Source organism: Acartia tonsa, chromosome 5 (genome assembly GCF_053477335.1).
Source record: "Acartia tonsa isolate MP-2025a chromosome 5, ASM5347733v1, whole genome shotgun sequence".
Classification (NCBI taxonomy): Eukaryota; Metazoa; Arthropoda; class Copepoda; order Calanoida; family Acartiidae; genus Acartia; species Acartia tonsa.
Window position 1 is genome coordinate 36,438,140 of NC_137264.1, and position 21,780 is coordinate 36,459,919.

General features: G+C 32.0%; 2 protein-coding genes and 1 long non-coding RNA gene across 5 annotated transcripts in view; 1 reads left to right on the forward strand and 2 right to left on the reverse strand.

Annotated features, from left to right (window-relative positions):
• Positions 1-443, reverse strand: part of LOC145319405 (uncharacterized) — a 55,238-nt gene extending 54,795 nt beyond the window's left edge. Inside the window, exon 1 of one of the 3 annotated variants that reach the window (XM_080161527.1) lies at positions 228-443. The gene's annotated coding sequence lies outside the window, so the exon portion shown is untranslated. The remainder of the gene's footprint in view (positions 1-227) is intronic. The other 2 variants (XM_080161528.1, XM_080161529.1) reach the window with 2 other exon arrangements.
• A 12,873-nt stretch (positions 444-13,316) lies between these two features.
• LOC145319413 (uncharacterized) lies at positions 13,317-16,026 on the reverse strand. Its single transcript, XR_013879834.1, has 5 exons — positions 15,949-16,026; positions 15,478-15,544; positions 15,180-15,247; positions 14,635-14,751; positions 13,317-13,849 (listed from the first exon to the last, which is right to left on the reverse strand). It is a non-coding gene; the product is annotated as an uncharacterized LOC145319413 (long non-coding RNA).
• A 2,010-nt stretch (positions 16,027-18,036) lies between these two features.
• Positions 18,037-21,267, forward strand: LOC145320330 (uncharacterized). The gene is made up of 3 exons (XM_080162736.1): positions 18,037-19,719; positions 19,984-20,158; positions 20,626-21,267. Exons 1-3 carry the CDS (start codon positions 19,639-19,641, stop codon positions 21,237-21,239), a joined length of 870 nt encoding a protein of 289 aa, XP_080018862.1. The 5' UTR covers positions 18,037-19,638; the 3' UTR covers positions 21,240-21,267.
• The last annotated feature ends 513 nt before the right edge of the window (positions 21,268-21,780 follow it).

The window sequence follows — 21,780 nt, forward strand, 5'->3', positions numbered from 1 at the left end:
AAAATATTATCCTACTCTAAAAATCATCAAAAAAAGTCAAATGCCAAAAGATGAAACCTAAAAAAAACTTAAATGGTGGTGCAAAATAATGAAAAAAAGTGTGTGTATATAAAAAGTATATAAAGGATAGAAAGATAGAAAATATAAATTTCTAAAAAAAAATTTTTAAAGCAAATAAAAGTGAAAAATAAATAAATAAACTGTCACAGCGAAAGATCTCTGAAAACCTGTCGTAGATGAAATCAGCTTCTTTTTTTCTTTTTTTGTTATCTTCTTTGTTGTTATATAAATTGTCCTTTATTATTGTCTATTAAAATCACATGAAATATGTCACTTGAACATTAATAAATTTTTGTCTGAAGTCTTTTTTACTAGATGGAATGATCTGTGCGCGGATGTATAGAGTTATAATGCGCTGTAAGTCTACTCGCCATCCAAATTCTCCGACAAAAATTTATTTTTCCAGCGCTTTGCGGAGATTTAGCTGCCCCCCTGAAAATTTTCGAAAAGAGGGGAGGGGGAAATGAATCTATTTTATCCCCCTTATAATTTTCTTCCTCTTTGCGCCGGTCTTATAATTTAAGAAAAGGTGTGTAAGATTTTCTCGGATAGTTAACTGTCATATAAGTTCTTTTTTAAGGAGGAAAGGGGAGATGTGGGGGCTAATTATAGCACAGAGGGAGAATTGTGAGAGAAAATGTTACTTTTATTTCTCATATGACCATTTACTTCCCTCCCTACCTACCCACCTCCCCACCTCACCATCCGGAAAAATGTCCTAGGACGCGTAGCATCCCCCCTCCCATCCCCTATTTGCACCTGTTAGTCTCCAATTTTACCGCTACCAAAATGATCAAACTAGATAAATATCTCTTAGCTTTAATTCCCCCCCCCCCTCTCGCCAATCTCTCAATTCTCCCGGATTTTTCAATTTGTATAAAAAAGGTGTAGATGGGGCTAGGGGGAGGTGGGTAAAAGATGCTGCCAAAGGCATCATAAGTCAGAGAAGGAGACAATTATTCTGATAGACAAATAGCTAAACACGACAGACAAAATTTAAGAAGAAAATTATTATATTACTGGCAAATCTACTCAATGACTAGAATCGTAATTTCGGCCCAATGTTTTATGATAACGTTTTCTTAAAAACTTTTGGGACTTTAGTGAATTTTGATTGGTTGTTTCATTAAGTTGATTGTTCAATCCCTTCAACCACTAATTTTAATCTACAGAAGAGGTAATTTTGTGTATCATAATTGGGGATGTACTGTACAGCAATTTATCGGCCATTGTAATATCCCTTTAGATCCCTGCATAAAATGACTACCAAGTTTTAGAATTTGAAAACCTAACTGCTTAAATTTAAATAAGCAATAAAGTAAAATTTCATATTCATTGATTTATTGACAGTGTCTGTTAATAAAATGTGATATATTTTTATATTAACCAATTAAGCTTGCTATCTTCATATTCTTTTATCATTATTTTTCCACAAATTGCCTGTCTACGCTTCCGTAAAGCTAAACTGTTATCATTGTTTGTTGTCACTTGTTATTGCTGCTCTACCTATGGGATGTTTGTCTCTGTGAGTGGAAAGAAAAAACTAAGAGTCATGCTAGGACTAAAAATAACAGTTACTTTCTTCTTATTCTGTCCAAGATGGTTACAGTGCAGGGGGGGGGGGAATCGCTCCCATGAAGGGGGAAAATATGAGGGGGGATGTCATTTGACTTGTTTACCTTTAAATCAAATAAGAAAAGGGAAAGGATTTTTTAATGTGAATCTTTTTAAATTTAGGATATGTCCGCTTGTAATAAACAGCTGATGGAAAGGTCCTATAGATTCCTTTAACAATAAAGTATAATGTTGAAAGAGTATAATCATTTCCAGAAATTCTGAACGTCCATAACTAATTTTTACTTATACTTAATTTTTGTTACTTTCATATAAGGACATAGATGATTGGCTGTGCTTCGCTTTTATGGATGGATGTTGTAATCCTTGGTTCTATACAAGGACTCAACACGTATAGATTTCTCGCTCCAAGAAACATTGGTTTGGGATGAAAATAAAAATTGCCCCCCAGCGAATTAGAATGTATGAAAGTGTTAACCAGATTCCAATTTTATAATTATGCTTTTAGAGTTATTTTTGTATAGTGAAAAAATATAAAAAAAGATCCATAATACTCTTGTGCTTTTATTATATCAAATTATGACTGTTGTCATTGTGTCATATAAACGACATGTTAGCAATATGTCAGCCTTGTACAAACTATTTGATTCAGTATTCTTTAGACCAATTGAATCTTTAAAATTTATTTTATAGATAAGTTTGCTTTTCAAAATTAAACCAAAATTTTGCTCGGACTTTTATGTTTTATCTCTGTCCTTTAAGATATTTAGCGGACTTCCGCAGGAGTTGGCAAACAAATTTTCATTTTATTTCAATAAGAAGTAGGGGTTGGCGTGGGGTAAGCGAGGGAAAACACCATATTACTCTAACTAAACTAAATTTGCCAAACAGCTTATATTCGGTTGGGGATATTTATTTCATATTTAAAAGTTTCAGCTTTCCTGCTTTGCACTTTAAATGTAGGGATATAAAGGGATAGGACAATGGCCGATAAATTGAGTACCTCCCCAATGATGGTACAAATAATTACCCCTTTTGTGGATTACTATTAGTGGTTGAAACGTTTTTATATTAAACTTAATGAACTTAATCCCAATGATTGTTCAACCAACTAACAAGAAAACGTTATTATAAGACTTTAGGGACTAGTGTAATAAATAATACAAAGCATCCTCCCTCCGAGCTTTAAATTTGTAAAGCAGAACAAATAAGGAACTAAATAGATCAATTTATCACCACAGGCAAACCAACAGACCATATTATTGTACAAAAAAAAATACTTTTTATTTAAGTAAATAAATCTTTATTAAGCTTATAAATTAACAACGACAATTAAAGTAGCGAAACAACAAAAGCTGGTTATAGAGAACAAAACAGTAAACTGCAGCACAGTAATGGCAAACAAATAACAATAATTAATTATTGTAAATGGAATGTTTAAACTTATACAGTAAGTCAAAGCTTATCCTTATACTAAAGTAACAGGATGTTTGTCTGTCTGTGTCTGTCTGTCTGTGTGTCTGTCTGTCTGTGTGTACCGAAGGATCTCGCTAACCGCTGAACCGATCGGGTTCTCCTTAACAGGGTAGCTTCTCATAAGTCCCGGGAAGGTTTATACCTATTTTGGGGGAGGGTACCACCACCCTCCCAAGAGAAATGACAAAAAAATAGAAATTTTTCAAAATTTAGGGGAGACTTCAACGTCAAATAAGGTGGTATCGTACATAAAAAAAATTAACTTTAACAAACAAAAACATTTAAAGTGCCACTAGAGGCCTCTAGGGGCGTAGCCGCTAGTTTAACATATATTATTAACAATATTTAACATATATCCTTATAATAAAGTAAAAGGATCTTTATCTGTGTTTCTGTGTGTCTGTTTGTAAGTGTGCATCGAAGGATCTCGCTAACCACTAAACCGATATGGTTCTCCTTTACATCTTAGCTTTTCTTAGGCCCCTAGAATGTTTATGATTAATTTGGGAAGTTACCACGGCCCTCCCAAAAGAAATCGCCCATAGAAAAAATATATCCTCCTCAAAAAAATTTTAAACCCTTTTTAAAAAAAAAATTTAAAAGTGGGGTGGTTGACTTCCTTCAGCCTCAAGTTACCCTAGAAGCCTCTAGGAACGTAGCCGATTGTTGTATAAATTGTAGAGTTTTCATATGAATTCGTTCATGTTGGTCATATATATATCTAGTAAATACATAAAGAATAATACGGCGCAGAGAAAGACTGCGTAGATTCTCTACACTCTGCTTTGATTACAATCATGCTGGGCTAATAAAAATTAAAGAAAGCTAAAGTTGTAAAATAAACAACTTTTATAGCTTTTTGGTTAGGAAATACACTATTAGAACATTTGCATAATTTTTAAACCACACGTTTTCCTACCAATTTTACGCCTTTCTTTCCTAAGACATGGATCAAAATTCAAAACCATACTATAATAGCTAACAATAAAAATAAAGATAAAACTTCAAAACTATTTAGTTAGAAATACCCTAAAACAAATATGGCTCACAATTAAACTTTCTATAAATCTATTTCTTATTTTATGGTTGGTTAGGTTAGGTTAAGTAAAGGTTTTAGAGCCCCGGTGGGGGGATGGTATTCTCTGGGATTAATCAGTGCAAGAGCTCCCCACATGTCTTTTTTTCTCAATTTTTTTTCGAACCTCAGGATAAAACTAAATGAGGTGACTACTGACTAGCGTTACGTAGATAGATAGATTTATTATTCTTGGGTGTACATACATAGAAAAAAAAACAACAAAATAATAAATGAATTAAATGAATATTATATACATTTATATATACAGTCAAATTTTATTGATATGGTTAATTTATAAAAAAAAATTTCTTCCCAAATGGCAGTTTCCTAAAAACTAGGAAGTATGCAGTAATGTGTATTCACACATTGTTTTCATACAGGCCATATAGATAAGACAAAAAAATAGAAAAAAGATGATAAGCAATAAATAAAATCATATTGGAGAGGAAAGAATGATAATAGGAAGGATTGATTAGGGCATACAAGTCTCACACCATTATTGCAATAAAAGAAATTTTTAAAAAAACATTTCAACAAATAGATTTTGATTGATTTAGCAGATTTCAAACAATATTGAAAAGAAATATAATTTTATCTACATTCTTGACATAATGGGTTGTTACACACTAAAGTTAAGCTTGATAACAAAGATTCTTTTAGATTTTTTATAAATGTTTTTCTTGATTGATTGTGGGTTAATAAATCATTATTACGTAGAGACAGGTATCCATACTGGATGAGGTATGCTTGATCATAAACACCTAAATGTTGAAATAATTAGCCAATTTCCTAGACTGATTTTCTTTACAATGCAATGCATATACAAAGAACCGTTTAGCTTAAACATATTTTGTAAACGGCGATTGAAATAATAACAGTTTTACTGTTTTTAATATCTTTAGGACGATAATAATAACACAGTTAAAAGCAAATCTATTAAGTTTACTTATAAATATTATAATATGAATTATTACTATTCCTATTGCAAAGTTTATTTCTAACTTAATATTTTTCTAAACCACAAAAAATCTATAAATATATGCATAGCAATAAAGCTTCAAACTAAAATAATATATTATATACATATTGAAACTTTAAAGATACACATTACACATACGTATTAAAAACATATTTAAGAAGTATTAAAATGCAGAAAAAGTATGAAAATAATTTCTAAATTTCCTAGGGGCAATTTAAATCTTTGAATATTGGCGGTACTCTCCCCCAAATAGTTATAAACCTTCTCAGGACATATGAGAAGCTATATTATAAAGGAGAAACATATCAGTTCAGTGGTTAGACACACAGATGGACATCATGTTACTTTTGTGCAAGTATTGTGAGTGTGCGATCAACATCTTCTGAACCGATGCCCCCATTGACTTTAGGATATTTTGAAATAAATTTTTACATGATGTAATTATCCTATTAACTTCTGGTAATGAATGTGATTCCTAGTTAGATTAGTAACCTTGTAACAATTACGTAGCTTTTACACAATGCTTATTTACAGCGAATTTATTCTGATTTTAATAAATCTTTCATGTTAAAAGCGTTGCCACTCTTTGTTCGTTAGTCTGTCATATTTGTTTAGCTTCACTTTTAAGGATGTTTTCATCCTTGTAATCTTTTCAACCCAAATGTTTATAAATAAATCACTTTTGCTAAAAAAGTCTAATTGAAAATTTAATTTATTACTTGGTTTGAGGCATTTTTTTAATTAGTATAGCCACTCAATATGTTTTAGGTGTTCATCTGTGAATTAATTTTTTTGATAGTATTCGATTCGAATATTAATTTAGTTTAAATGTTATATTAATCAATTTTATTCCTGTATTAAAGGTTTTCCGTTACTAAACCTTCTTTTACTTTGTTTATAGGAGTTTCCCAATAATTGTTTAGCCTGCCTTTTTAAACTTTATCTACAAAATGTTTGTTATGCCATAAAATTGACCTAAAACATACATTTGACCAAGCAAGACATTTTTATACTCATTAATATCAACTACTCGATTCTGTTGTTCTCGTATAGGACGTAATCGTCCTTGTTAGCTAAAATTAATTTATGTTTGGCCCACCCTGAATCTTAGGACAGAAATTTGCAATAAGACGGCAGTTTCCCTCAAAGTGCCTTGCGAGCACATGAACCAGGGAGTGGGGTAGTTTCCCTGTGCAGTTTATGTTTTACATTCGGTTACATACGGTTGTAATTTTATAGGGAAAGATAACCCCCCGGTCCACCTTATTGTCAATTTATCTCAAAAATAAGGGGGGGGCATAATTTCAGAAAAAGCACAAATAAAAAATTTTAAATGCTCTAGGATAATATGTAAATTACACAAAAAATACATAATATTTTATTTTTTCGAATATCTCTATTATTTGAGTGGGGGAGGGAAAGAATATCTTTATCTCTAAACAAGCGAAACTCATTTATATGCAGATTAAGTTTCTTATCAAGGCTAGTGCATCAATAAGTTGGAGACCAAATTGGATGGCCTAAACGACTAAGATATAAGGCAACTAGTCTTGAGTAACATAACATGCTTCACCCTGGGACTGAAATTGAGATTTGAAAATATTTCTTACAAAGACAAAAGAAAAAATAACATTTTCTTTAAAATTTTACGGTTGACGTTTACAATAACTAACATCTTATTTTTTTTAAATCAATAAATTTCATTTTATTTTTAACATAAAAAAATTTAAAGCCACATCCAACCAATTGATATTTGAAAAGTGGCAGTCAGCTGACATTCTATGATTTCAACCAGAAATGCTCAAAAAGAAAAAAAGAAAGTGTACAACATTCAGCTGCAGCCTTTAACATAGCGGCTAATTACGGCTGATTTTCAGAAGTTTAACCAAAGTCACTTTATTACTACAAAACGGTTCCAGTTGACCTAGAAAACGTAGCCATACCTTCACCCATTAGTTACATGCAGCCAGACAGATATTAATTGTACAAATGTACCGCTGTAAAATAATTTGCTTGCATGGTGTGCATTCACTTCCGCCTATTATTGCTTAGTGTTAAATATTTTCTTAAAGACACAATAGGTAATAGATTAGAAAAGCTGTTTAATGATGACAGAAAAGCAATTGTGCTATTATGATTCTATTATAATTATATGAAATTTTGGTTTTTAAATAATCAAATCATTTAGCGAAATTAAAGTCACACCACGATGTATGAATGTTATTGTATTTTTTTTACAAATTAACTGTCAAAACATGCAGAGACGGTGGCTGTAAAATTAATGCCTATTTTCTCTTTTTAAACCCATGACTTTTATTAATGCATAAATCAAAATGGAGTTTTATCTTGCGGGATAAAAGATTAAGTGTGAATTCACTTCTGCAAAAGGCTCACATTACAAAATATTCAGAACCGCAATAAACAACACAAACTATCTTTACTCTAATCAATAAACACAACTCCTTCTATCTTTTTTATATTGTGTCTTTTTGTGAATGTGATCATATGCGAAAATTATTGAACACCCAAAGATTTAGTCTTGGCATATATTTAACCGACAAACAGAGGTTGGACATTAAAGTAAAACAATAGAGGGGGAAGGGGTTAAATAACTGTATGTCCCAACCAAGATGACCCTGTGCCCACTTTCAATTGGGTCTTTGAATATCATCCAATAGTGTCACAAATATTAACACAGCCAAGTTGCTACAAAAGAGCAGAAAGCAACTTGCTAGAAGACGATAAAGGTTCTATTTAGCTTTCTGGATTGTATACTTAATACATATATTGGTTGGACATCGGACTATAAATTAACTTCTGCAGTGCAAATTCTTTAAAGAGTTATATTTTAGGGGAGAGAAAGGTGTGTTGATTTATATAATTGTCATGGTCCATTTTCTCTTTACCTATAAATAAATTGTAACTTTATATTGGTCAGTATAAAAGTAACGCACAATTTAGTCTTCTATATCTTTCTGTTGTGATTGCTATATCCAACCTACAAATATCGCTGCTCTTACATTATTACTTTTAAAATACTTTTTAACACCTATATGGAATGTTCTTTATGAATTGGTAAAAATAGTTAGTCATCTTTTTGAAATAGAAACCTTTAAATTAATCAAAAGCGAAAGCCTAGTTTCTTTTTTTAGACTAGCTAATCGTTGACTTTGCTATATCCTTCAGAACATATATCGCTTTTAGAGTGTTATGGATAGAGTCTCTTCGGTGGCGTGACGATGGTGGGTTTTGGGCGTGTATCCATCACCTTGAACAAAAATAAGGGTTGTATAAGTTCGACGCCCCGCTGAAACCCAATATTGGAGGCTTCTTAATGAACCAGCCAGCCAACAGCTATTGAACGTTGTTAAGATTTTCTAAAAGTGACTTAAGGATTCATGCATTATCACTTTATCACTACTATTCCGTTTAAATCTTTAAAATTTTTAAATTTTTTATATTTTTAACTTTAAGGCTTCGCTTCTTGATAACCAAATTATCCTTGTTTTTCTCATTACGGCCAAGTTAAAGCAATTTTATCAATTTAAGCTATTTTAGCAATTCATTTCAATGAAATTTCATTTTAATAACGACAAGAAAATTGTAATTTTCGTACATTTAGAAATATAATTGAAAGTAATGTTTAAGATTAAAGTAATAAATCAAAGTTAAATGCTACTTGTGGACAAATAAAATGCAATTTTTGAGGTTTGCGTTCAGTAAAGGGGGTGGGGGTGTTTGAGGGGTAGTTAATTTTCAAAAAATTTAAATTCCATCTATGAGACAACTTTTTAGTGGGTTAATCAATATAACCCCCCCCCCCCCTAGAATATCCTTTCCTTTAGGATACTATAGCGTTGAAATCACTGAATTAATTATGCAATAACTCTGTGATGAAATCTATTAAAATCAAATTGTAAAGGTTTGTCTTGCATTAGAACAAGAATAGCAACATACATAACACCCGAAGTCAACGAAATCAGACAAAAGAAAATCAAATAATGTGTATCGTTATTTTTATGCTTATTCTGGTTAGGTTAAGTTAAGTAAAGGTTAGAGAAGCCCCATAGGGATAGTATAGGGTTCTGAAAAGTTAGACCTTTGGGGGGGGGGGGGGAGGAGTGGGGTTCGATGGTTCATAATTTTATTTGAGCGAAAGCATCAAAAAACTTAAAACGTCAAATCAAAATACTATTGAATATCTATTGCGAAGTAGTTTCCAAAAGAGGTGTTAACATTATGAGATCTTATGCTCGCTTATAACATCATGTCTTGATATCCTAAGAATAATTCTTTTGAATTGAAATAGCTTACAACCTGCATTATATGAACATTAGAAGGGAGCTTCTCTAAAATTAGAATCAAAATTGATCCAGCAGTTGAAATAAACATAAGCCAACATAAAATGTTGAACCAACTTATTTGTTAGAGGCTACTCTTTAATGGATTTTTTTACCGTCGTCTGTTACTGAAATAGAAAATGAAGCATCCATCATTTGTAAATTGGTCTGCATACTTGCGTTGCATTTATAACCATTCCAATTTACACAGATTAATTTAATTCAGAGTTAAATTTTGGTGCTTTCCCAGAGAGTGCCTGCTAAAATGATATAAAAATAAGGAGTAGTTATTTTTCCCTATGCCTAATCACTGTGTGGTCAGGACCAGGAGGGATTTGAAAAATGTTAAATTTATTTGTTATTTACTTTAAAACCTTTTTATTATCTATGTCCATTCCATCAATGAATAGGTTACTCTATGTGCCTGACATTTTTATCTCATTTTTCTTATATGCTAAACCCAAGAACGTGCTCCCAATTTTAGCTGGAGGGAAAAATTTTTAACAGAAAAATTGTATTGTTTTCCCTGTAGATATATATAACCCTCCTGTAAGCAAAGACGTTCACGTTTTTTTTTATTTGGAGGAATGTGTGGAGAAGGGGGGGAGGGGAATTTAAATTAGGTGAGATGATGGGAATTTTTTTACCCTGATTTTTTAAAAGGACTTTATGGCGTATTAAATAAAAAAAACTCACCTGATATGTAAAACTAAGGGCTTTAGGGGGAAGCAGAGTGGTGTATGATATTTCTTTAATTTTTTCTACCATTAACTATCCCTCCCTTTTTATGTCCAGGTGCACGCCTATGGTTATGCTTACTGTGATACAGTTTAGAAAGTATAATAGTTAATATTACTCAGGGATCTAAAGGGATAAGACAATGGCCGATAAATTTATGCACATACCCTGCAATAATGACACACAAAATTATTCCTTCTGTAAATGAAAATTAGTGGTTGAAGCGTTTGGACACTCAACTTAAAAAATCAACCAATCAAAATTCAGTAAAAGTCAGCAAAGTTAAACCAAAAAATAAGAAATCGTTATTATAAAACTTTGGGTACTAGTGTAACGAACAGCCCATTGTCTCCTCTCTCTCTGAATTTACTGCTAAGTGCTATAGGTGCCTAATTTTGCACAATTTCCTAGGTCACACACAGGAATACACGGATAGGGTAATGTGATATAAATTAATTCATTCCAGCTTCTTATAATAGCTTAGTTTTGTTCCTTATTCAGTCATACTTAATTGTATAGGAATATTAGCAAGGTAAAAAATTCTCAAATATTTTTTTCAAGGTTCAGATTTTTTATCTTTTCGCATTTTGCATTAATTTTTAAAATTGCAATATACTGTATGATTTCACAAATGTTCCCCATTGATAAAAATTAATGTCGTGCACAGGGATTCGCTATTGGGGCCGGGTTGTGAAACCATATAGGGACGAAAAAGGAGAAGGCAGTTTTACCTTTTTTATTTTATTGGGTATTCAAGTCCCCCTTTCGGATAAAATACATGATTATAGCCTCGAATTAGTACCTTTTGAACGCGTATTAATTAAATTTTTATTAAGCTATCCCTTTTTACATGTTTGTAGGGATTTAGTACAAATACTTTACTGCTATGCAAGCATCTTGGAAAGATAGACAGTTATCATTTTTCGCATATCTTTATAGGTCATATTAAATTTACAACTATTCTATTACTGTACAGTTATGGGAGAGATCTTAAAGGTTTGATAAAATATAACCCTATTATAAAATTAATTAGAAAATGTCTCATTTAAATTTTCAAAGCTCAGACTTAAATTAAGGACATATACAAATGATTTAATCGGTTTAGCCATTTTAGTGATTTTTTGCGGCTGCGGCAGATTTTGAATTTTGGCTTTTGATGAGGCTGAGGATAGCTGATTCTCATGGCTACAGCCGTTGTTGGAATATTTTCATGAAAGCCTCAGAGTTTTAAATAATTAACTCAGCAGAGCCGTTTCCAATAGGTACATATATTATATGATGTATGCAAAATGAGTTTGAAATTGTCAGATAAAGATCTTCATAGGTCATTTATATTCATTATGAAAATTTAACAAGAATAAGAGTGTAAGCAAATCCGAAGCTAACAATTCATGGACAATGAAAATGACATTTATAGTTAATAAGATCTTATATTGGTTCTAAATAAGATTATATTGATTTACACCTTTTTAAATATCTGATTTTTTAACATTACAGCTTTATACAACAAAGTTTTACCAATAGATTAGTATTTAAACATTTTTTAAAAATTTAAATTACCCTTCTGAAGTTTGATTATAAAATGTAAACTCTCATTTAACCCAATACACCCTCTATAATTTAAAAAATATGAAATGCCCAGGTTCTACGAAATACCAGAAAAAAAAATCGTTTTACCAGAAAAGTGGTAAAGCTGGTCAACCTGGTAAAATATACCAGTTTCGTGGTAAATTTTACCAGCAAAAATTTTAGCCAAAAAATTAGTCAAATTTTACCATTTTTTTTGTAAAATTTGACGAAACAAAAAAACCCGTTTTTTGTGTTTTAAATTAAAAACAGCTCTTCATAATCAGTTGTAGTACTTTAAAATAATGACTTCTATACAATGAAGCCTAAATTTAAATTTTTTTTTTTTTTTTTAATTTTACCACTTTTGGAAGTTTTACCAAAAATGTGGTCAATTTTACAACTCTATTTTTCAGGTTAAGTCCGAATTTTCGGACTTAGACAAAAAAACGCAATTTGGTCAATTTTTACCAAAAAGTTGGTAAAATTTGACAAGGTATTTTTTTAGGCTAAGTCCAGATTTTTGGACTTTGCCAAAAAAAATGAACTTGGTAAAATTTGACCAACTTTTTGGTAAAAATTGACAAGGTAAATTTTTAGGCTAAGTCCAAATTTTTGGACTTTGCCAAAAAAAAAAACTTGGTAAAATTTGACCAACTTTTTGGTAAAAATTGACAAGGTAAATTTTTAGGCTAAGTCCAGATTTTTCCAAACAAACATCCTTCTACTTAATGATAAAAATCGCAAATAAAATATAATGAGGAAATATTCAGACCTAATACTTTCCAAACAAACATCCTTTTACTCAGCACTATTTGCTTTCGTTATATGGAATATGAAATTAATAAAATATGATGATAATGATTTTATTTAGAATTTATTTCATATTATAACATAACAGGTCATATAGATATTATCCAGGTCAATACTGAAACTACAAAAGATTGGCATCCAAGATAACAACAGTCTACTACTGATGCCTAAATGTCGATTGATAACAGTGCCACCTGGAGAGGGAAATTGTAATGCTGCTTTTATGGAGATTAATGTACTGAAGAACAATCAGGCAAGTCTCCTACCTGGAGGTACTCTGACTATTTGGCTGGAAGTTATAAAACCTGGACCTGAAAGTGCAGTATCCTGTCTCTCTGGTGACCTGGAGAATTGTTTTGAGGATCCAGAGTTTACTGATTGTTTGATAGAAACTAGTACCTCCAAATTAAAAGTGCACAAGTTTATACTTGCCTCAAGATCTCCAGTATTTAAGGTAGGTTTTTCCATTCTTACTTGTTAATTAAATTCTTGTCAATATTTTTAGGTAAATTTTTAGGCTAAGTCCAGATTTTTCCAAACAAACATCCTTCTACTTAATGATAAAAATCGCAAATAAAATATAATGATGATAATGATTTTATTTAGAATTTATTTCATATTATAACATAACAGGTCATATAGATATTATCCAGGTCAATACTGAAACTACAAAACTTACTAGTAACGTTTCTGTAAATAACATACCATACACCTGTCAAATGTGTAATGAAGTCAATATTTTTTAGAATTTTAGCTTGTGGAATGTTTGGAGCTCTCGAGTAGAACTTAATTAACTGACACAAATTTTCTCGGTTCTACATTGTTGTCATAATAAACACCGATTGGGCGGATTGTAATCAATACGCTTTATATGTTAAAGTCAATATTTTTTAGAATTTTAGCTTGTGGAATGTTAGGTGTCAACATTGTCGTCATAATAAACACTGATTGTAATCAATACGCTTTATTTAAGTTAATTTTAACTGACTAACAGAATATTCTCGGTTCAACATTGATCGTCATAATAAAACTTATTAGTATCGTTCTGTAAATTATTTGTTAATTTTAACTGACTAACAAATTTTCTCGGTTCAACATTGTCGTCATAATAAATAATGAAATTTTTTGTATAATCTGTGACTGTTACATGTTGAGATGGAACTCAAGTTGTTCTCCATGGAACTGCAAAGCTCCACACTTCAAAACTGGTTCAACTCCAAAATCCTGAAAAAGAATATTCATTTTTAAATTAAGCAATTAAAGGATTAACAAATCAAAAAGGCCTTACAAAAAGGAAAGTTAACTGTTTTGGGAAAATTTCATGGAGAAAGTAGATACAGCTTGTGTACGTGCCTGCTTATTAGAGAAAGTTTAATTCAGTTATCAATACATAACCAGACTGAGAGAAACTAAGAATGTCTTATAACGGGAATTTGGAGTTATGGTATGAATTAAATAGTCGTATGTTAGTTTTAAGAGAGAGTCTAGAGATTAGAGCCAGAACTGACAATGTCGAGATCCAGAGGGAGGTTTGTAAGAGGTTATATCAGCATGGATGGATTACTACACATCTTAATCGCTGCCGTCCTTCCCCTCTGCTGCCCGCCGCTGCCCAGGCTGCCGAACTGGCAGCTGTTCTTCACGAAGTAAACATGCACGAGGATGAATGTAATGCTGTTTAGATTTTAATAATATCCTGAATGTACTGTTTCAATAATATAAAGTAGTAAAATCTAATTTTAAATAGCTACCTATCTAGTACATTATTTTTATGTATTAACTTTTGTCTAACCAGTTTAATATCTATCTAATAAATTTAATAATAGCTTAATTGTTAATATAATTTAGTATACAGTTTCATAAAGGTAGTTCGATGTGTGTCTGTGTATATTAACTTCATATTTGTTATGCTTGTATACATGGAAACTACCTTTTGGGGCCGAGGTGTTGCCGTAGTTGCGTGTAGGATTATTCCAACTATCTTTTATTACAAATAATTAAACACTTACTTTTAACGGATGAATTTCTGATGGCAACAGCTTCATGTTGGTGCAAGAAATGTTCCACGATCGAATTGCGGTCAGCTTATAATCAGAGAATACACCCAGCTGTGTGCGAAGCTAAACCTGAAAAAGAATATTAATTGAAATATAATTTATATATATTTTCAATATTATTTTACATAAAACACATCTTATAATATCTTTCTATTAAGGGTATAAAAATTCGTTACGCTTAAAACAATCATAAACCTTAAAGGGCGAATATAGGTTGGATATAATATGAGCTTATTTCAAAGGTGCTATTATATAGATTATAATAAATAATTTAAAGATAATGACATATCTAATTGTATTAGTCTGTTTACAGCTTATAAAACCTGTCTAACTCAAGATAATATTATGTAATTAGTGTGGTTCCCTAAGAACTCAAACACTCTACCATCACACAAGGCTTCGTAGCAAGGTTGAATTAAAAAGGTTTCGTTAAAGGATAGTCTTAATAACATGGCCTAAAATATCCATGTTCTTATTAAAATTATTTTAACACTTACTTCTATGTAAACCATTCATTAATTGCAGCGCCCATATATTTTCTCACGAATCTGATTCCTGGTTAAGTCTGAAAAACAATATTAATTGAAATATAATTTGTTAATATTTCTATTATTATTTATATATATTAATAGTAGAATACTTTAAATATTAAGAATAGGATAAAAAGTCGTTCTTATATCATATATCAAAAAGGTTTAAAAAATTATAAAACAAACAGTTTATCGTAGCAGCTTAAAACCATGCGTAAGGTCCTAAATTATATTGATTTTTTTATTACATTATTTAAACACTTACTTCTATCTCGCCAATCTTTAATTGCAGCGCCCAAATAGTTATTTCTGATGAATCAGTGTTGCTGAACCTGAAAAACAATATTCAATTTAAATATAATTTATTAATATTTCTTTTACATTTATATATATTAAACCCGGATTATTTAATATTAAGAATAGGATAAAAAGTGTTTCTTAGATCAAATCAAAAAGGCTTAAAAAAGGCTTAAAACAATTATCCTATTATATAAATATATTAATATTGTTCTCTTTTACAACGAAGCTTTTTATTTATTTTAATCTATAGCTGAAACTCAAATTAAAAATAGGATGAGGCCTCGACTTTTCTCTTCCTACTTTAAGTGCCCCTCGAGGCTTCTAAGGGGCATAGCCGCTAGTAAAACTTAAACCATTAATCGAAGGCAGCCTAAAACCGTACGCTCAAGGTCCTACATTATTAATGTTTTTATATTAAAATTATTTAAACACTTACTTTTACGCAAACCACTCTTTGATTGCAGGGTCCATATACTAACAGCCAAGACTGAAGGTGGACACGTACTTTTTTAAATTTCTGAATATCAGCTCTCTAGGCGTTCTTAACTGACATTCATATAAATCTTGTGACATGGACCATCTCCTGTCAATCATACTTGGATATAACACGTATTTTCTCTAAGAGACTTGAAATATAACACTCATTGTTTACAATAGTTTTCAATCGGTATAGCGGCATTCATGCACATGCTCTGTACAGGTATACAACTTTATATTGAAAAATATTTCTTTTATATCCATTGCAATATATTTTTTTATATTTTATCGATGATATTTCATTTAAGTCATTGCAAAAATATATTACATTCACATTAAAAAAAATTTACATTAATTTAACTTTCGTAACCCTGTTTTCAGATGATCAAATCAGCGTGCTCGACAAAGTTGCCAAACTTTAAAAAACACCTTATGTATATAATATCATTTTAATATTTTACCGGTTAATTAATTAAAACTGCATAACTTATATAATTCATGAAATGTTATTATTCGTTGCATTTTTACGATTAAAAATATAACTGTCTTGCAAAGTGTTTTGCCACCTATTCAATCTGTATGTTGGCAACCGTAACTTTCCATCGGCGCAATATTCAACTGCACTATATGACTACGGTGCATTTTTGTATTTTAGTAATCATTTTTAGTGAAATTACAGTGAATTTTGAAGTTAATATGTAACATTCTGTTTTATAATTCAAATTTTATCATTAATTATTGAAAATTCTTTGTAAAATATTCTTCGTATTCGTTTTTCCTCCCATTTTTGGGACTCTTTTTAGCTTACGTAATATACAGGACTTTTTTAAATGTAAAATTAATAAATATATTTCTTGCATCGTAGTATAAACGGATTTTCGCAAATATAGGAGTACAATTATAAGAATGAAACTACTTTTTTTGCCCAGAGGTGCCGGAGGCACTGGCTAAAAATAACTGTTTTTAATCTTATGCTTTTAGATTTTTATATTCGTAGAAAACCATGCATATAATACGATATGCTAGTTACCTAGTTTTTTTGCGTATGAATGAGAACACCTGTTCCTATCCACCGGATTCGAATGAATACGAGCTATTTTTATTTTGTAATTTTTTATTTCTTAAATATTCTACCTTTTCAGATAGTTCTGAATAACAGGCTATTCAAGTCAATCACCTGGGTACGCGTACATCATAATAACAGGTATGGGTGTATATTAGCTGTATAAGATTTATTTTTTTTCTCCTGCTACAAAATTTGTTTTAAATAAATAGGGGGGGGGGGGGGAAGTTTTGACACATTTGCGTAAACAGGGAGTATAGGCTTTATCTTTGGACTGAGAGTATAGGTTATTAGGGATAAAATCATTCTTATATGATGAATTTTCCCAAGTTTTAAGATTTTTTGGATAGGCCTCCAGGTTCCGGAGCTCCAGGCCTTCCCCCCCCCCCCCTTGTTTAAGGACAAATAAAATACCGGAAAGTTAAAAAACATTAATCACACCCCTCCCAAAAATAAACAAGACAAACAAAATAATCATTCCTCAAATTAGGATGGATCCATACCAATACAACGAGCTGCATGACAGATGGGACGCCCTCATGGTTAGGATGTTGAGACTCTTCTCCAAGCTAAATATTCGAGTTCAAGAAGAATCATGTGGCATTGATGACGCTGTTGAAATAGTAAAACTGTTATACCATCACGGTTGGGTAGAGACACACTTAAAGAAGAATGAACCTATGCCCGAGAATCTCTACGAGAACGAGAGACCCCGCCTGGATGATACCGAGAGATATGTCATTGACCATGAAGCCGACTGTGCACCTTTCCTCACCAACGTCAGCCCTTTTTTCTAAATAAAACCCAGAGTAACACATCTCTTTTCTTAATTTAGATTAACCTGCTCGGCCCTGATAATATTCAAGACCATGAGTTCTTCACATTCTGACGAGCAGGAAAGAATAAGGAAAGGTAAAAACTACGAAATTATTGCAGGGGTGTATATTCTGCTCCGGGGGGGGGGGGGGGGGGGGAAGGGGGAAAAAAGAAATAAGTGGATCAATGATGGAAGTTGCTTCAAATCACCTGCTCTTGTTCATGGCTAGTTGTCTTTTGTAGCAGGGGAAAAAATTGTTTTTAACCAAAAAATGTTTCAGAATTCTTTGAGTTTCTTCATTAAAAAACGCTTTAGTTTTCTCATTTTTAATTCAATGTTCTTTCCTTTCAGGGAAGAGAAAGGAGAAGCTAGGAGAAGCCGAGCTCGCCGCCGGCGATTTCATCCAGCCTCCGGATATCCATGCTGAAAGCGAATTTTAATTGTAATTTGTGGCGTTATCCTCTTAGAAAATTTTGTTTGTATTATTTAACTCCCCATCCCCCCCCCCCCCCCCAAACTAAATTGCTGGGTTAGGTTAGGCTAGGTTAAGTTATACGGCTAGGTAGAGGCCAGGGGCCGTTTTTCTAGGGGGGGGGGGGTATTTCCTAAGAGGATAACATCAATTTGTTCTTTCAGAACATTTACGTTAACCTCTCTTTGATTGCAGCGCCCATATATTTTATAATTAAGTACCCATGGTGACAGTGATCGAGCCCCACTGGTCGTGCAGATATATAATTTCCTGCATATAAACATTAATAAACATTATTTACCCCTAAAGCCGACGATTACGTATGCACGTGTACAGTTTTTTAAGCTTCTGGCTATAGCTCTCTAGGAGATCTTAATTGATATGTTTTATTTTTTGTTTTTGTTTTTTGATATTTTTGTTATGTTGTTTTATATTATTTATTATTATTTATTTTATAGCAAATCAACAAATTTTCTGGGTTCAACATTGTTGTTATAATAAAACTCCATGCAACTGCAGAATTCTGCAAAAGTCACGACCAGTGGGGCTCGATTATATATGCGTTCGTCGGCTTTTCAGGGAAGGCAGGAAATTTATATAGGTATTATCCAGGTCAGGACTGGAACAAACAAAATTTTATGTATATTGTATATAGTTATTTTTTTCAAAGTAAAAAAATGTCAGACCAACGCTGGATGACGTATGTATAATTGGATCACAATTTTGATAGGTAAGTTTAATTAATTTTATAGACAATCAAAGAATAAATAAGGGTATTTTCTTATGTTTGTAACTCTAACTCTTTATTTTGTGAGTTCCTTTGACATTTAATTTTGGTTTCAAAAAGTGTCACTCCCCCCCCCCCCCCCTTTTTTACTTTCTCCTTCTTTCGTTTTATGTAAACAAGTAATAACCTTATTATTATAACCAGGGGTGTATATTCTGCACAAGATTTATTTTTTTTCCCCTGCTACAAATTTTTTTATTTTTTTTCCCCCCTAGATTTTTCTGAAAAAGTAGGGGGGGAAATAGAAAAATATTTAAAGAACTCTATATTTCATTTATTTTATCCCTCCTACCACACATTTCTTTAGTTTTTTTAACCAAGGAGGGGGGCAAAATGGAAAAAATGTTTTCAGTTTTCTTAATTTTTACATTTTTTTTTCCTCCAACCACTTATTTTTTATTTCCCCCCCCCCCCTGAGCAGGGGATCCCATGCAGAATATACATCCCTGATTATAACATATACTTCTTATTTCAGGAGTTACCTATACACCCCTGTTAGACGTTATTGAAATGGGAGACAATTTGATTGGTACACTCTCTAAAGCTCTACTGAAGCGTATAAGAAGTGGAGATAAGAGGAAAAATGTACAGGTGACTTTTTACAACTAATTATTTCTACATATTTAAGATGAGACCTTACTTTTCATTACTGTACTTAAAGTATAATCTATGCTCGACTTTAATTTCTATTTTTCACTTGCAGTCAGCGCACTATAAACATGCTTGCTCTTACACCAGTATAGTCATATGTACTGTAATCAATTGACACGTGTAGCTTGCCCAAATAACGATCCATAACAACTCCCCTATATTATTTTAAATAAGTAATTCACTAATTATGTAATCTTTTTCCAGTTGCAGCATAAACTGAGGTCCATAAGAAAACTCTTCTGTAATGCAACGAGAGCCAGAAGTAAATACTGGCGCAAGAAACATCAACAAAGTGAAGACAGTCAGCCATTACTAGAAGAAGAACAGCAGGAGGATTTGATGGATGTGGAATATGAGAACGAAACTGCATCGTCAAAAGGTAACCTACAATATCTGTAATATAAAGTAGAACGATGTCGGTCTGTCTGTTTGTTGTTTGTTTGTCCAAATTCCCACAAACATTGTCTCCCAATTTTTGTTTTTTATTTTCCTTTCAATCTAAATTTCAAACAATTGGTTTGATCAAACGTTAGTTAAGTTTGTCTCAAGATATCCTTGTTCCAGGGGTGTATATTCTACATGGGATCCCTTAACCTAACCCACCTTCACCCACTCTCTACATTTATCTACTTTTTCTGGAATTTTTAATTTTTTAACTTTCTAATTTGACTAGTTTTTCTTTACGGCATTATCCTTATACTAAAGTAACAGGATGTCTGTGTGTCTGTTCAAAAGGATCTTGCTAACCGCTGAACCGATTGGGTTCTCCTTTACAGGGTACCTTCACATAGGTCCCGGGAAGGTTTATAACTATAAAACATCATGTTTAACATCGTATTTTTTTAGGTAAAGTTTGTACAGGCTGCAATACCAACTTCACAAAGGAAACCGAAAGTATATGTTATCAATGCTACGCAAACCAAGTTTTGGAGCGATTAAATAACAATCCTGAAGAAACGGACTACATTAATATTGTTGTAGACAATATTAACAACAATAATACCAACGATAATAATGATGCAGACAATGACAGCATTCAAGATGCCGAGGACTGGGAACACGTCGAATTGTTTGATATACCTGAAGATTATTTTGACCCAGATGATGACGATGACCCTGATGACGAACCTGATGGCGATCATGACGGGGATCCCTTCAAACATCTTACAGAACTTGAGAAAGAAATTGTTAATGATTTCAGAAGCGTTTGTGTTCTAGACAACCCCATCTCTCACAACAAAGTTAGAATCATCCTGGCGATTCTGAAACGCTCGTGTATTTTCAAATTTCCGTCATATAATACATTATTCAAACCCAAATACAAAGTTGAAATCAAAGAAAACAAATATAATCCTACAAATGCTCCTGGTTCACTGATTGAGTGCAGGTATGTTTATATACGATTTAGAAAGCGTAGCATTTCTATAATCATTACCAGAATTTCCGTACGTCCATTTTAAACATGTCGATTTTTCTCCTTTTTTAACAACAAACTTTCAAGTGTTCTAATTATCAGTTTGATCTTTATTTGGTATATTGCTTCCTGCGACAACTTGAGAACAATATTATAAGCGAAGCCACTCTATAATTAATTCCTTAAAATTTAAGTATGTGCATAAACCTTATCCTTCTTGAAGCATTTTTTTTTAACAAATTTACTTACATACAATTTTGGTTCGACTTTAATATTTTTAAATTCAGTTCAGATACTTCACAATTGTTAATGTCCGTTTGTCGTACCGTTTCAGTGCTTTGGTTTTTATGGATGTTGTCATCCTTGTTCCATTACTTTTCATCGTAATATTATTTGGAGCCCGATGGTGCAAAATTTCTTTGAATTGTGCAAGTTTTAGTTAAAAATATATTTCTTTTTCCAGATTCCCTACCTATGAGATCCTCCAAGACGCCATCACAGACTTTAAAAGGTTGAATGGACAACAGGCCGTTGATGATCATATAACTTTTGACATCTCGGGCGACGGAGTGAAAGCAGCTCAGGGA